Source organism: Arvicola amphibius, chromosome 10 (genome assembly GCF_903992535.2).
Source record: "Arvicola amphibius chromosome 10, mArvAmp1.2, whole genome shotgun sequence".
In the NCBI taxonomy this organism is placed as follows: domain Eukaryota; kingdom Metazoa; phylum Chordata; class Mammalia; order Rodentia; family Cricetidae; genus Arvicola; species Arvicola amphibius.
The window spans coordinates 100,973,341-100,986,697 of record NC_052056.1 but is presented as its reverse complement, the minus strand read 5'-3'; the positions used below and the strand labels follow the sequence as shown (position 1 = coordinate 100,986,697).

The following is a 13,357-nucleotide window of genomic DNA, read 5'->3' as shown; positions in this document are numbered from 1 at the left end:
CTTGCCTGAAGCATGAGAACTTGAGGTCAGAGTTTGATGCACAGAACTCGCTGAAACAAACAAACAAACAAACAACAACAAAAAGCCGAACATGGGCGCATGCTTGTAGTCCCAGCACTGGACATGGAGAAGCAGGCCAGTCAGCCAGCCTCCTCAGTGAGCCTTGGATCAACGAGAGATCCCTTCTCTAAAACAAAATGGGCAGTGCTTCCAAGGAACAGTCCCGCAGATGTATCTCTGAAACACACACACACACACACCATACTCATATCCCACACATAACACACACATACACACCACAAACACCCTACACACCCACATGCCATACTCATATCCCATACATAACACACACATAAACACCACAGGCACACTACACACCCCCACGCCATACTCATAGCCCACACGACACACCCACATACATGCTACACCGCAAACACACTACACACCCCCACGCCATACTCATAGCCCACACATAACACACACACACATACACACCACACCACAAACACACTACACACCCCCATGCCATACTCGTATCCCATACATAACATACACACACACCCCACAACACAAACACTACATACCCCCACGCCATACTCATATTCCACACAACACACATCACACCACAAACACACTAAATACTCCCACACCATACTCATATCACGCGCACACGTGCACAGAAGAGCAGATGGACACATTTTCTGATCCCAAGTCCAAGAGGTGGGTCACCACACAGCTGCAGACAGTCACCCCAGGATGACATCAGCCAGGGAGAGAAACAGTCCCTGCTGAGGGAGGGGAATCAGAAATAATGATTAGAGGGAAAAACACAAACACTGGTAAAAGAAAGAACAAGGCTAAGTCAAGATAAACACAGATTAGAAATGCAAATCACAGCACAAGGTGGCTTGGGAAATAATAGGGCCAGGACTGGAGCAAAACAAGTAAGAAAGTGAGAGGCAGGGAGGCCAAGGCAGAGAAAGACATGTTAGTATTTGTCAGTGGGGAAGCTGGGGGAGTGTGGGGTGTGGGAGTTGTGGAGGGGTGGGGTATGTGGGAGGTGTAGGGTGTATGTGGTGTGTGGGAAGTGAGGGGGCGTATGTGAGCATGTGTATGTTGTTTGTGATGTACATGTGTGTTGGGGGTGGGGTGCATGCACCTGCAGAGGCCAAAGGAGGCCATGTCCTTCTCTAGCACTCTGCCTTATTCCCTTGAGATAGTGTCTTTCGCTGAGCCTGGAACTCACTAATGTGTTTAGGCTGCTGGCCAGCAAGAGCTCCCAGGATCCTTTGTGCTTAGAGAAGCCGCCTTGCGTTGTGTTGTTGCTGCCTGGGCTCTCTAGGCAGTAAGATGTATGTGGGTCTACTTAGCAGTGTGGGGCTGCCCACCCATTTGAGTCCCTGGGGGAAATTGAGGAAGGCAGTGAATTTTGAAAACCAAATGGAGTTGGGGTCTGGAGAGTCCAATGAATGCTCTTCTGACTGTGTGCAGCTCTTGTACATGCCGGTGTCTAAGTCGGGTGGGTGGGGAACCAGCAGGCCCTCCATATTGGGCAGGCTACGCTGGGAGGCCGTGACTGCTTAGTAGCTAACACAGGAGAGATGGTCACCAGCCGCTTCATCCCCCACCCAGGCGCAGGACAGAGAGGTCACCGTTGTTTGTGGACTAAAGTGAAATTAATGGCTGGGTAGAGCCTGGGACAGCAGGACAAAGGCCAGACCCTCCCTTGTGACTCCCTCACATCACCCCATTTAGGCCCCAGATGTTTCCATGGGCGTGGCCCTTTCCTCAGAGCTCCAGGCATGTAGAAACATCAAATGCCAGGCGCTTGTGACTCCACAGTTGTCAACTTTGATCTTCTCCAGGCACAGGCTGGGTTAGGAAGCCCCGTGTCTGCTCCTAGGCCTACATATCTGGATGTCCTGTGATAGGTGGAAAGGCAGCCCCTCAGAATTCCCCCAGTGAGGGACACTGAGGCCACCAGGGAGAGATTCTTGGACTTTTCCTCATATGAGACCAGCCCAAGGCAGATCTTGGGGTGATCCTTCTGAGGAAGTATGCATGACTGTAGAGGCACATACCAAGTGGGGTGTTCAGCAAATGTGGGCAGATCTTGGGGTGATCCTTCTAATGGTGTGTGCATGGCTGCAGACACACATACCTAGGTGGGATGGTCAGCAGATAAGGCTGTAGTGGCTTACGGGAGAATCTACCATCCTAAGCCTTAGGGACCCAGGGCGGTGCATTGAGGAGGAAAGGAATTGTGCAGGGCATGGTAGTGCCAGCATTTGGAAAGCTGAAGCAGGAAGTTCACTGGTTCAAGGCCAGCCTAGACTACATGGCAAAATTCTGTCTAAATCAATAAATAAAAGTAATGCATGCATGTTGAAATTTTAGTGAATTGTGAGGGCCCTAAAGGTAGCCCCAAACTCACAGGGGTCCCAAGAGTCTGGTTAGGACAATAAAAAGTAGGTGCAAGTCACACTGAAGGAGTGATACCCACAGACCTCTTGGGACTGGTGTGTGACACTGAGCAGGGGAGATGGTTTGAGGTGCTCCAGTTGTGAGAGCCAGTAAAGGTCAGGAAGGACATCAAGGGAAACAGGTGTCAGTCATTGCCACTGCCCTCTGAAATGGGGACGCTTAGCTGGAAAGCGGCAAGCCTGAGATGAGTGGACCTTGTCTCTGGCTAGCTATAGGAGGGGTTTGAGCTGCCCCCGTAACTCGCCAGGGTGCCAGATACCTGGTAGCCCCTTGACCAGTGCCTGGTTCTGTTTTCATTAACCAGAGTAACAATGCCCCCATGTGGGTAGCACACCAAACTGCAGAAGGGAGTGTAGGAGCTAGAAATATCCTTCTCCCCTTACAGACCTCGGAAGGTGACCTCCAGTGACTGTCCACACTGGGATTTCCTCACGGTTACCTCCAAGTCTGAGGAACATGCTTTGCTTTCCACCTGATTTCTCTTCTCATGGTGCTATGGATTGAACCCAGGGCCTTGCACACGCTAGACCATGTTCTACCAGGGAGCTATTCTCAGGCCCTCACTGATGGTTGGCAAGTGTTTACTGCTGAGCCATACCCCCACTGGAGGATTCCAGGCAGATGCTCTACCACTGAGCCACACCCTACTCCCCTCCCTGGGGGATTCTAGGCAGGGGCTTTACCATTGAGCCACACCCCACTCCCCTCACTGGGGGTTCTAGGCGGGTGCTCTACCACTGAGCTCCATCCTCACCACTGATTGCTGCCTCTTGAGTCATCAGCTTCTCACATTCTTGATGCCAGTCTCTTATTAGGTTGTATCTAACTAATCTCAGTTCAGTCAGCCTTGTCCTCTGAGAATTCCCTTATTAAGTAATCAGTTTAAACTATTTCTTTGTCTAATAGCACACTTATACTCAGGTTTCTTGCCCCAAAAGCCATGGATAGTGAGCCTCCACACATACCCCATGTGTGTGTCTTTGTGTATGTGTGCCGTAGTGTTCCCAGCTACTACTCCATCTGCTTCCAGAAGAAGACCTGTGGAGACAGCATTTTAGCCAGAGTCCTCTCCTTGTGCCCGGGATACCGTCAGGCCTTCCATTAGATTTTGGAGCCTTCAATAGGCTCATGACTTTGGGGAAGTTGACAGAAGTACTTGCTTCTGCTAGTATCCCATGGGCATGACTGTCCCCATTCAGACAGAACTGCAGACTCAGCTCCTCATCTGCACCCAGAGTAATCCGTTAGTCTTTCTGTCTTGGTAGCCAGGAACCCATCTCCTGGGCCAGCTTCCCCATGGCCGACCTGGTTCCCGACCTTCAGCACATCCTGTTTTGGATGTCAAACTCCATCGAACTCCTGTACTTCATCCAGCAGAAATGTCCGCTGTACATGCAGAACATGGAGGAGGAGCTGGATGTCACAGGTATGGCCCCTGCAGTGCGCCATGAGGGCGGGCACAGCGGTAACTTTATGTACATGTGCCTGTACAGTGTGGAGCTTTCACGGTCCCTAGGCCAGTCGTTTAGGGATCACAGATGAGGCCAGCATCGGTGATTTAGACTGATCTGATGTTCCTAGGGCCTGCTGTATGACACTTCGCTAGTCTGTGTTGTCTGTATGTTCTGTTCTGTTTGTGAAAGGCTGACCGTGTGCACAGACCACTTGGAGGGGACACATGAACATACAGTTAACCAAATGAGGGCTTTAATCCAGAAAGGAAGAATGCCGCCAATCATAGCTTAAGATGGTAGGGCGCATCAATTTCAGAGATGGAAAATATGGGCAGTGTGCCTTAAATTAGCATTTCCAAATACTCAAATTCCCAAAATACTCGAGGAGAGGTGGTTCTGCTGAGGGGCTTGGGGGTGGGGTGTGGTGGAGTGTGGTGAGGGCTCTGTAAAGATAACGTTGTGAGCTGTGCTGGGAAGTGGCTCGGTTGGTGAAGTGCTAGTTGTACAAACAGAAGGACCTGAGTGCTGTCTCTAGCTTTCAGGTGAAAAGCCAGGGGTGACGGTGTGGACTTGTTGTCCCCACGCTCATAATCCTGGAGGATAGGAGGCTCCCTGGGACTCACTGGCTAGCCTGCCTGGCCAAAACAGTGAGCCCCCGACCCCAGGGGGAGACCCTGTCTGAGATACCCCCAAGGAATGACACTGGACGTTGTTTTCTGGTCTGCAGATGTGTGTATATGCAAGTGTGCATGCACATGAACACAGATGCGTGTGCATGGATGGATACAAACACACAAAATTGCTCAGAAAAAAGGAGGGTAGCTCAGTTAGTAAAGTTCTTACCATGGAAACAGGAGGATCTGAATCACTCCCTCCCAACACACACACACACAGTGGCACATGCTTGTAATCCCAGTGCTGGGGCGGGGGTGGAGACAGGATCCCTGGGGCTCATTCCAAGTTCTAGGCCAAAAGAGAGATCCTGTCTCAGAAAACAGGGTAGATAGTTCCTGAGGAAAGGCACCTGAGGATGACCTCTGGCCTCCATATGTACTGGCACATTACAACTACACATGAACCCCTCTCCTTGTACACACACACACACACACACACACACGTACACACATGCACACGTACACACACGCACATGTACACACATGCACACCAGACAGATAAATAAAAGGTGGTGGTGTGAGGCCAGGCCTTGATGCCCTAGGCAATTTCACTGATGACTCTATGCCTGGGAGGTTCTGACAGAGCCAGGAGCTCATGACAGCTGTGGTGGTTCCCATGTCCTGACCATGCACCTGGGGACCTGGGACCAGAGCTTTGCTCTGCTGTGGCATCAAAGCCACTCTCTCTCTCCTTGTGTCAGTGTGGACCTTGGACTGTGTAGGTCTAGACCCCTGCCACTGTGGGTCCAAGCTGTAGTGGAGGTGGTGCTCACTGCGTCTGTGGAGTGACCCCATACCCCTTTTGTGCTTGCCTGTAGAAGGTGAGGCCGGGTATCCTCATTGCCTGAAGGACATCTGCTCCTGGGGCCCCTGTGGCTTTATGCCCTTGGTTCTCCTCCTCGCAGTGTCCGCCTGGGATGTCTCAGGTCCACACCTGGAGCGTACTGTGTACTGTTGCCTGTTTGCCTCTCCTGTCAGCCTGCTCTTTGCCCTTGCACCCTGGAGTGAGGTGGATCTGGATCTTCAGATGGATAACCCAGCAGCCCTCTAGGCCTGGGATGGAGTGTGCAGCAATTTGGGTTCTTCCCTTTTTGTAGTGTATTGTTGTTGTTTTGGTTTGGTGTTTTGAGACAGTCTCATTGTAACCCTGGCTGCCCTGGAACTTGCTGTGTAGATCAGCTGACCTCAAATTCACAGAGGTCTGTTGGCCTCTGCCTTCTGGGTGCTAAGAGGTTTCTATTTTCCTGAGAGATTCTTCTGACTCCACAGCCATGTGACAGCTTCCCAAGGGGCTGCCGTGCAAGCCTTCTAACCTGTGTCATTAAACAGTTGATGCTCAGGGATGGGTTGGGCTCGCTGCAGTGGAATAGCCAGCTCTGGTGGAAAACACAGCATGGAGACTTGGGTCTCTTAACCCAGACACTCAGAGGAGACTGAGGCAGGATAGTTGTAGGCTCAAGGCTAATCTGGGCTACAGAGTGAGTTCATGGACGTGCTGGGTACCTTGTCTTAAAAGAAAGGAGCCCAGTGATAGAAGCCTGCATGGCCTGGAAAGAAGAGAAGGGAAGAAGTAGAGAGGATGGAAGGAAGGACAGACTTCTGTGCTCTGTCTCAGGGACATGAGAGCATCTGAACGCATGTGTCTGGTCTCCTCCGACTGCCCCGTGTGACTGGCTAAGCCAGTTTGGGATCGCTGTACCTTGAAAGCCAGATTGGGAGTGTTGGTGTGCCAGGCAGAGCCCTCAGTGGGGAGCTAGACAGCTGGGGGAGTCCTGGCTGCTACTGACTGGGTGGGTCCACATGTGCAGGCTGTGCTGGTGACCCCTCCTTGTGACCCCTTTCCCTGCAGGCTCCAAGGAATCCCTGTTTTCCTGCACACTGACGGCCAGCGAGGAGGCCATGGCGGCCCTGGAGGAGGTGGTGCTCTATGCTTTCCAGCAGTGTGTGTATTACCTCTCCAAGGTGGGTGTGGCCACCTGGCTTCCCAGGGCCTTGGGGTAGGAGGGAAGGGACTGCCAGCTTCAGCAGGGAGGAAGCAACCACTGGTTCCACTCTGGCCCTGGCTGTGCCCCTTTGTTCAGCCCTTCCTCATACGAGGAGTGCCACCACAGTACAGCCTGTGGTCACGGTCATGGAGCCTTTTACAGCACTGCTAAGTGACTGCCATGTCCAGCCTGTTTGCACCTGCAGCTCCTGTCCTTGCTTCTGTTAGTCCCAGAGGCGGCTCCTACTGGGTCTCATTCTAACAGATTGCCTAAGACAGGAACAGAAGCTTGTTAGGTTGGGGACTCCTGGGTCAGTCCCAGCATCCCTGTAAGTGGCTCTTGGGGTTCTCTCTCTCTTGGCAGTGCCTGTATGTCTGCCTTCCGGCCCTCTTGGAATGCCCTCCGTTTCAGACAGAGCGCAGGGGGAGCTGGCGCTCAGGCCCTGCTCTGCCTGAGGAGCTCCGGCGCGTTGTGTCCGTGTTCCAGGCCACCTCAGACCTCCTGCAGCAGCAGCAGATGCACCCTGAGGTGGCCTCCCAGATGCTAGCTTACCTCTTCTTCTTCTCTGGCACGCTGCTCCTCAATCAGGTGCTGGACAAGGGTGAGTGATGCTTGGGGCCGGGGCCTGGGATCCTTTGGAAAAGCTAATTGTGCGCCAAGGGTGCTGTGGCTGGATGCTAGAGCTGTGCTTGTGGGAAGAAGGCTCAAGACCCAGGGTGAACAAGGGCTCGGAGCACGCCTTGTATGCTGCTCCAGTACCCGCCACCAGCCTGCAGAGGGGCCAGACTAAGACAGCGTTACAGGATCACACTGACACTGGCCCTTGGCCCTTGGCCCTTGGCCCTTGGCTCTGCCTTACTGAGTTGCTGTTTCTCCATTACCTGCTGGAACTCTGGGTATCTAACAGAGTACAGCCACATACACAGGATGATGTAGGGTAGGAGAGGTAGGGGTGGTGGCTGTCACAGCACCTCTTGCCTCGTGCCCTGCCTCCTCCATCTGCTTCCACCTCTGCCCCGGAGAGGGCATGGCTAGTTGGCATTGCCTTGGAAACTGAGATAGGTGTTGAGGTGGCCTGGAAAGGGAGAGTGTGCTTTGGGGACCCTGGTGTGTGGGCCTCATCCTTTCTTCACTCTCCAGGGCCCTCTCTGAGTTGCTTCCATTGGCCCAGGGGTGTCCAGGCCTGTGCTCGCCTGCAGCAGTTCCTGGAGTGGGCCAGAAGCGCTGGCCTCGGAGCGCCCGCCGAGCGTTTCTTTCGGAAGCTCTCCTGCACCCTGCATTTGCTGGCCACTCCCAGTGCTCAGCTGGTACAGGTAGGAGGGCACTAAGGGACAAGTGCAAAGGAGGGCATGTGACCCTAGGGTCACTGGCTTACAAACCAACTTAAGGTGGACTGGGCCCTACACCCGGAAAACCTCACATGTTCCTTAGGTAATCCACGGAGTTGCTTAGTTTCTCAACTGTCCCCATCCACACCACTCTGAGTAATCTTATAGGTGCCCATGGGCAGTCCCTGGACCCTGTATTGGTCACTCTGTGTAGCAAAGGGCACTCTGAAAGTGTGACCAAGATGAAGGATCTGAAGAGAAGGACATGATCTATGTGCCCCACTGGTCCCCGGCTAATCAGACAGGTTCATAGAGTGGGTCAGACATTTGGGTAGGAAGAGAGTGAGGGCTCAGCTCACAGTGGCTGCTGTCAAGAACCTGCAAGTTGATAGCTTCTGGAAGATGGGACAGCCCATCCAGCCCAGAAACACAGCCTCATTCCCATCCCCATGAGGAACTGAACTCGCCACAGATGTGAGAAAGTAGGTCTTCCCCTAGAGCAATGGCTCTCAACGTTCCCAATGCTGTGACCCTTTAATGCAGTTCCTTATGGTGTGGCGACCCCCAGACATAAAATTATTTTCATTGCTGTTTTATAACTGTAGTGTTATGCTACTGTTATGAATCATAATGTAAATATTTTTGGAGATAGAGGTTTGCCAAAGGGGTCATGACCTACAGGTTGAGAACCACTGCCCTAGACCACCCAGTCAGTCCTGTGGGTCGTTCCCTTGCGTCACTCTGTCCTCGAGTTCATGATCTACCACCACAGCGAGAGGAAACCAGGTCTCACCCTGCTCCTCCACATGAGGCACCTTCTTCCTCAGAGCCTTTGTCCTGATGGCTGATGGAAACTTTGCAATGGTCTCTTCTCGTGTGTGGACGCTGATCTGGTTCTGAGATGGTGAACAGATGGGGTGGAGCAGTCCAACATTAAATCTGCCCTCTGTGGTCCAGGGACATGTGTTCAAAGCTCACTGGGTGCCATGGCTACGGTGTCAGCCCCACACAAAGGCATGCTTGGGACAGCCAGCTGGTCAAAAAGAGTAGTCCCACCAGGTATGGTGGCTCATGCCTGTGATCCCAGCACTCTAGAAGCAGAAGCAGGAGGATTGTTGAAAGTTTGAGGCTAGCCTGGACTACACAGTGAGTTCCAGGCCAGCCTGAAGTACATGTGGAGAGCTTATCTTTTTAAAAAAAAAGTTAAAAAAAAGAAAGGCTATTCTTTTTGCAGACTCACGCCCGCATCTCTGTCCCACTGACACTGATGACAGTGGCGCTCTTTCCCGTTGAGACTCTGGTGTCACCCTCAACTGCACTGCAGCTGACTGAGTGGTCAGCACTGTGCCCCAGGCCCTTCTGTGGAACGCAAAGCTGAGGTCACGCAGCGAGCATACGTGGAGTCGTGATTCCAGACATGGCCCCTTGTGTTCTTTGTCCACTCCGCAAGCATTTAAAATGTCCTCTGCTAGGAACTGTGGTTTTTAAGTAACATTTCTTTGCTTATTTGTGTGTGTGCATGCACACTCATACATAGTTCAGGGCACAGCTTCCTAGCTGTCTGTTCTCTACTGCTACCACGGAGTCCTTGGGATGGAACTCAGGCCCACAAACACTAGCAAGAGCCTTTTTACCTGCTGAGACATTTACCAGGCCCAGGGGAAATGCGCTCTACATGAAGTTCACAATGTTGGTTATGAAAACTGGTTTAATTTTTTCACTACAAAGTGAAAAATTTACCATAGAAAACTCAGGTGTCTAGACATGTCTGGCAGCTAGAACGTGAATTTAGTTTGCTTCCTCCCAAATATCACTGTCTTAATTAGGGTTACTATTGCTGTGATAAACACCATGACCAAAACAACCTGGGGAGGACAGGGTTTATCTGGCTTACACTTCAGCATTGCTGTTCATCATTGGAGGAAGTCAGGACAGGAACTCAAACAGGGACAAAACCTGGAGTCAGAAGCTGATAGAGCGGTGCTGTTTACTGGCTCACTTCCCTTCACTTGCTCAGCCTGCTTCTTAAAGAGCCCACGATCACCAGCCTGAGGACAGTACCACCTACCATGGGCTGGACCCTCCCGCATCAATCACTAGTTAAGAAAATGCTTTATAATTGGATCTAACAGAGGCATTTTCTCAATTGAGGTTCTCTCCTTTCAGATATTCTGACATAAACTAGCCAGTAAAACCACTGACTTAGTCAGGGTTCCTGCTACTGTGAAGAACGACCATGATCACGGCAACTCTTATAGAGGAAGACATTTTAATCGGGAATGGTTTACAGTTGCAGAGGTTTATAGTTCATTATCATTATGGTGGCATGCCAGCAGACATGGTGCTGTAGAAGGAACTGAGAGTTCTGCATCCAGATTGGCAGGTAGCAGGAAGAGAATGCTCCACTGGGCCTGACTTGAACATCTGAGACCTTAAAGCCTTCCCCCATATATTCAGTTCCTCCAACAACAGCTTATCTACTCCAATAAGGCTAATAATGCCATTCCCCATGAGCCTATGGGGGCATTTTCTTTCAAACCATCGCAATCACTAAGCTTTTTTTTATTTTCTTTAGCAGTACTAGAGATGGAACCCAGGACCCTGTGCATGCTGGACAAGGGTTAACCACTGAATCATGCCCTCAGCGCCTCAATAGGGGATCCTAGGCAGATGCTCTACCACTGAGCCACACCCCAGCCCCTCACTGGGGGATTCTAGGCAGGGGCTCTACCACTGAGCCACACCCAGCCCCTCAATGGGGGATCCTAGGCAGGTGCTCTACCACTGAGCTACACCTCAGCCCCTCACTGGGGGATTCTAGGCAGGGGCTCTACCACTGAGCCACACACAGCCCCTCACTGGGGGATTCTAGGGAGGGCTCTACCACTGAGCCACACCCAGCCCCTCACTGGGGGATTCTAGGCAGGGGCTCTACCACTGAGCCATGCCTCCAGCCCGCAAAGAGATTTTGGTAAGTACAGCCCTTAGATGAAGTGGCCTGGGGTGAACCTACCCTTTTTCAGAGAGCAGCTTGTATAACCTGAAGAAATTCAAAGTCATTTAGTTGAAGATCTAGAAAACCACTGGAGGGACCTGGAGGGACAGGGGAATAGATCTGTGGTATGGAGCCATAAAGAGTTGGATGGGAGGTCTGCGCTCTGGACTCACACATGTGGACACACACCACTAAAGATCATCTACTAATAAAGGAAGACAATGGTCTGGGCTGCAGTTCAGTGGTAAAGCTTGCGTAGTTCATGCAAGACCTGGGCCTTTGTTCGAGGTCCTTGATCATCAGCTGCTTTGTGTAGACAAAGTGTGTCGTGCTCATTCTGCATGTGAGAGTCTGCAGAGCTGGGAGCTGAGTAAGCCTTGGGAACAAGCACCCCGGCTGACCTTTGTCTTCTATTGAGCTGGAACAGAGTTCATGCTTTGGGCTCCTGGGACTCAGCTCATAAGGAGCCCTCAGTGGTGGTTCGAGAGGCCTCTGGGTGGTCACTGTTTATTGTGTTGGCTCCAGACTGTTCTTGAGGCTGGTCACAAGGGTATTTCTTTGAGAAAAGCTGAATTGTGCATTTCAGATTTGTTCAACTTGTGTGTGTGTGTAGGTCACAGGACAGCCAGCCTTGAATATCATTCCTCAGGTGCATTTTTCACCTTTTGTTTGAGACAGGGTGTCTCCTTGGCCTAGCACTTGGCCAGGTAGGCTAGGCTAACTGGCTAGTGAGCTCCAGTGATCTGCCTCGTCACCCCAAAATCTGGGACTCTGTGCACCACATCTAACTTTCCATGGGTTCTGCTGCTCCAACTCAGGTCCTCATGCTTGAGGGGCAAACACTTGAGCTGGGAGCGGGGGCATCTCCCCATTCCAAGGCCTGTGCAATGTCTGAGTAGGGCTACATGCAGAAAGGAAGCAGCTCTGACCCCTGGACTCTCAGCTGCTCCTGTCTGCATGGCTAGATGCTTATCCATCCCACATGGAGTCCTGGAGCCACATGAGACCTGGAGGCCCACTGTGAAGACAGCTAGTCCAGGCACCTGTTGGAACCTCCGTGGGGTGGAGGGTGGTGGGCTGTGACAGGGAGGGCTGGCTGTGACAGGTGACAGGGAGGGCGGGCTGTGACAGGGAGGGTGGGCTGTGACGGAGGGTGGGCTGTGACAAGTGACAGGCTTGTTCTGCCAAGAGCCGGCAGCAGGTATCTTAGTCTTGCTCTCCACACAAGAGTCTGGAGTCCGTCCATATTCTTCATGGTCCTTGCTTCTGAACCCTCTAAAAAGAAAACATCCTTAGCCTGAGGGCTTTATTCAAATAGGCCTCAGACTAGCCAGCAAAAAGCAACTGCAAAGGAAAAAAGATTATTTTTATCCTCGTGAGAGGAAGGGAAGAAATAGTGTTCATAAATAATAATGTGTCTGTAAATAAGGTAGCATGGAGATTTCTTGGGCCAGGCACAGTGACACACACTTTGTAATTCCTGTACTCTGGAGGCTGAGGTGGGAAGGTCATGAGTTCAAGGTCAGCCTTAGCTTCACAGAGGGACCTTGTCCTTTTAAAACTGTTTAGTAAAGACTCCTTTTTTTCTTTTCCGTATGTGTGTCTATATAGGTGAATGAGTGCATGCCGTATGTGCAGGTTCCCACAGAGGAGGGTGCTGGTCCCCTGGAACTGGCATTACTGCTGGTTGTTAGTCATCTGATGTGGGTACTGGGAACAACTTGGATTCTCTGGAAGAGCAGCAAGCACAATTAACTGCCGAGACATCTCTCCCAGCCCATTAATTTTTCTTAAATTATATTAATTTACTTACTTGTTTATTTATTGTGTGTGAGTATGTGTATAGCAAGCATGCATTTGGAGGTCAGAGGACAACTTGCAGGAATTGGTTCTCTCCCTCCACCCTGTGGATCTTGGAGCTTCCACTCAGGGCTTCGGGTGACAGGCATCTTTACTGGCTGAGCCATTAGCTGGTTTAGGACCCTGTCTGAATAAACAAAACCAAGCAAGAATGCTTGTAAGTTAAAACTACAGGAGCAAGCGAGCTGGGCGATAGCTCAGCCTGTTAAGCGCCCAGCGCTGGCGAAAGCGAGGTCCCGAGTTTGAACCCCGGGTTCGTGTGATTTAGCTGGGCGGTGGTGGCACACACCTTTAATCCCAGCACTCGGGAGGCAGAGGCAGGCGGATCTCTGTGAGTTTGAGACCAGCCTGGTCTACAAGAGCTAGCTCCAGGACAGGCTCTAAAGCTGCAGAGAAACCCTGTCTCGAAAAACAAAAACAAAAACAAAACAACAACAACAACAACAACAAAAAAACTACAGGAGCAGAAGCGAAAAGGCCCAGTGGCAGGGTAGGAAGTTAAGAGCGAAGGAAATCTTCACAAAGTGGCTGCCCAAATACCAGAGAGCAGACCCAGAGGGAGAAGCAGGGAAGATGT

At 51.5% G+C, this 13,357-nt stretch overlaps 1 protein-coding gene across 1 annotated transcript in view; it reads left to right on the top strand.

Annotated features, from left to right (window-relative positions):
- The window catches only part of Radil (Rap associating with DIL domain), a 65,749-nt gene that overhangs the window by 47,329 nt on the left and 5,063 nt on the right, over window positions 1-13,357 (top strand). The window contains exons 6-9 of the mRNA XM_038345722.1: window positions 3,750-3,910; window positions 6,462-6,574; window positions 6,961-7,198; window positions 7,738-7,910. Of these exons, the coding sequence (XP_038201650.1) occupies window positions 3,750-3,910; window positions 6,462-6,574; window positions 6,961-7,198; window positions 7,738-7,910 (685 nt within the window). The remainder of the gene's footprint in view (window positions 1-3,749; window positions 3,911-6,461; window positions 6,575-6,960; window positions 7,199-7,737; window positions 7,911-13,357) is intronic.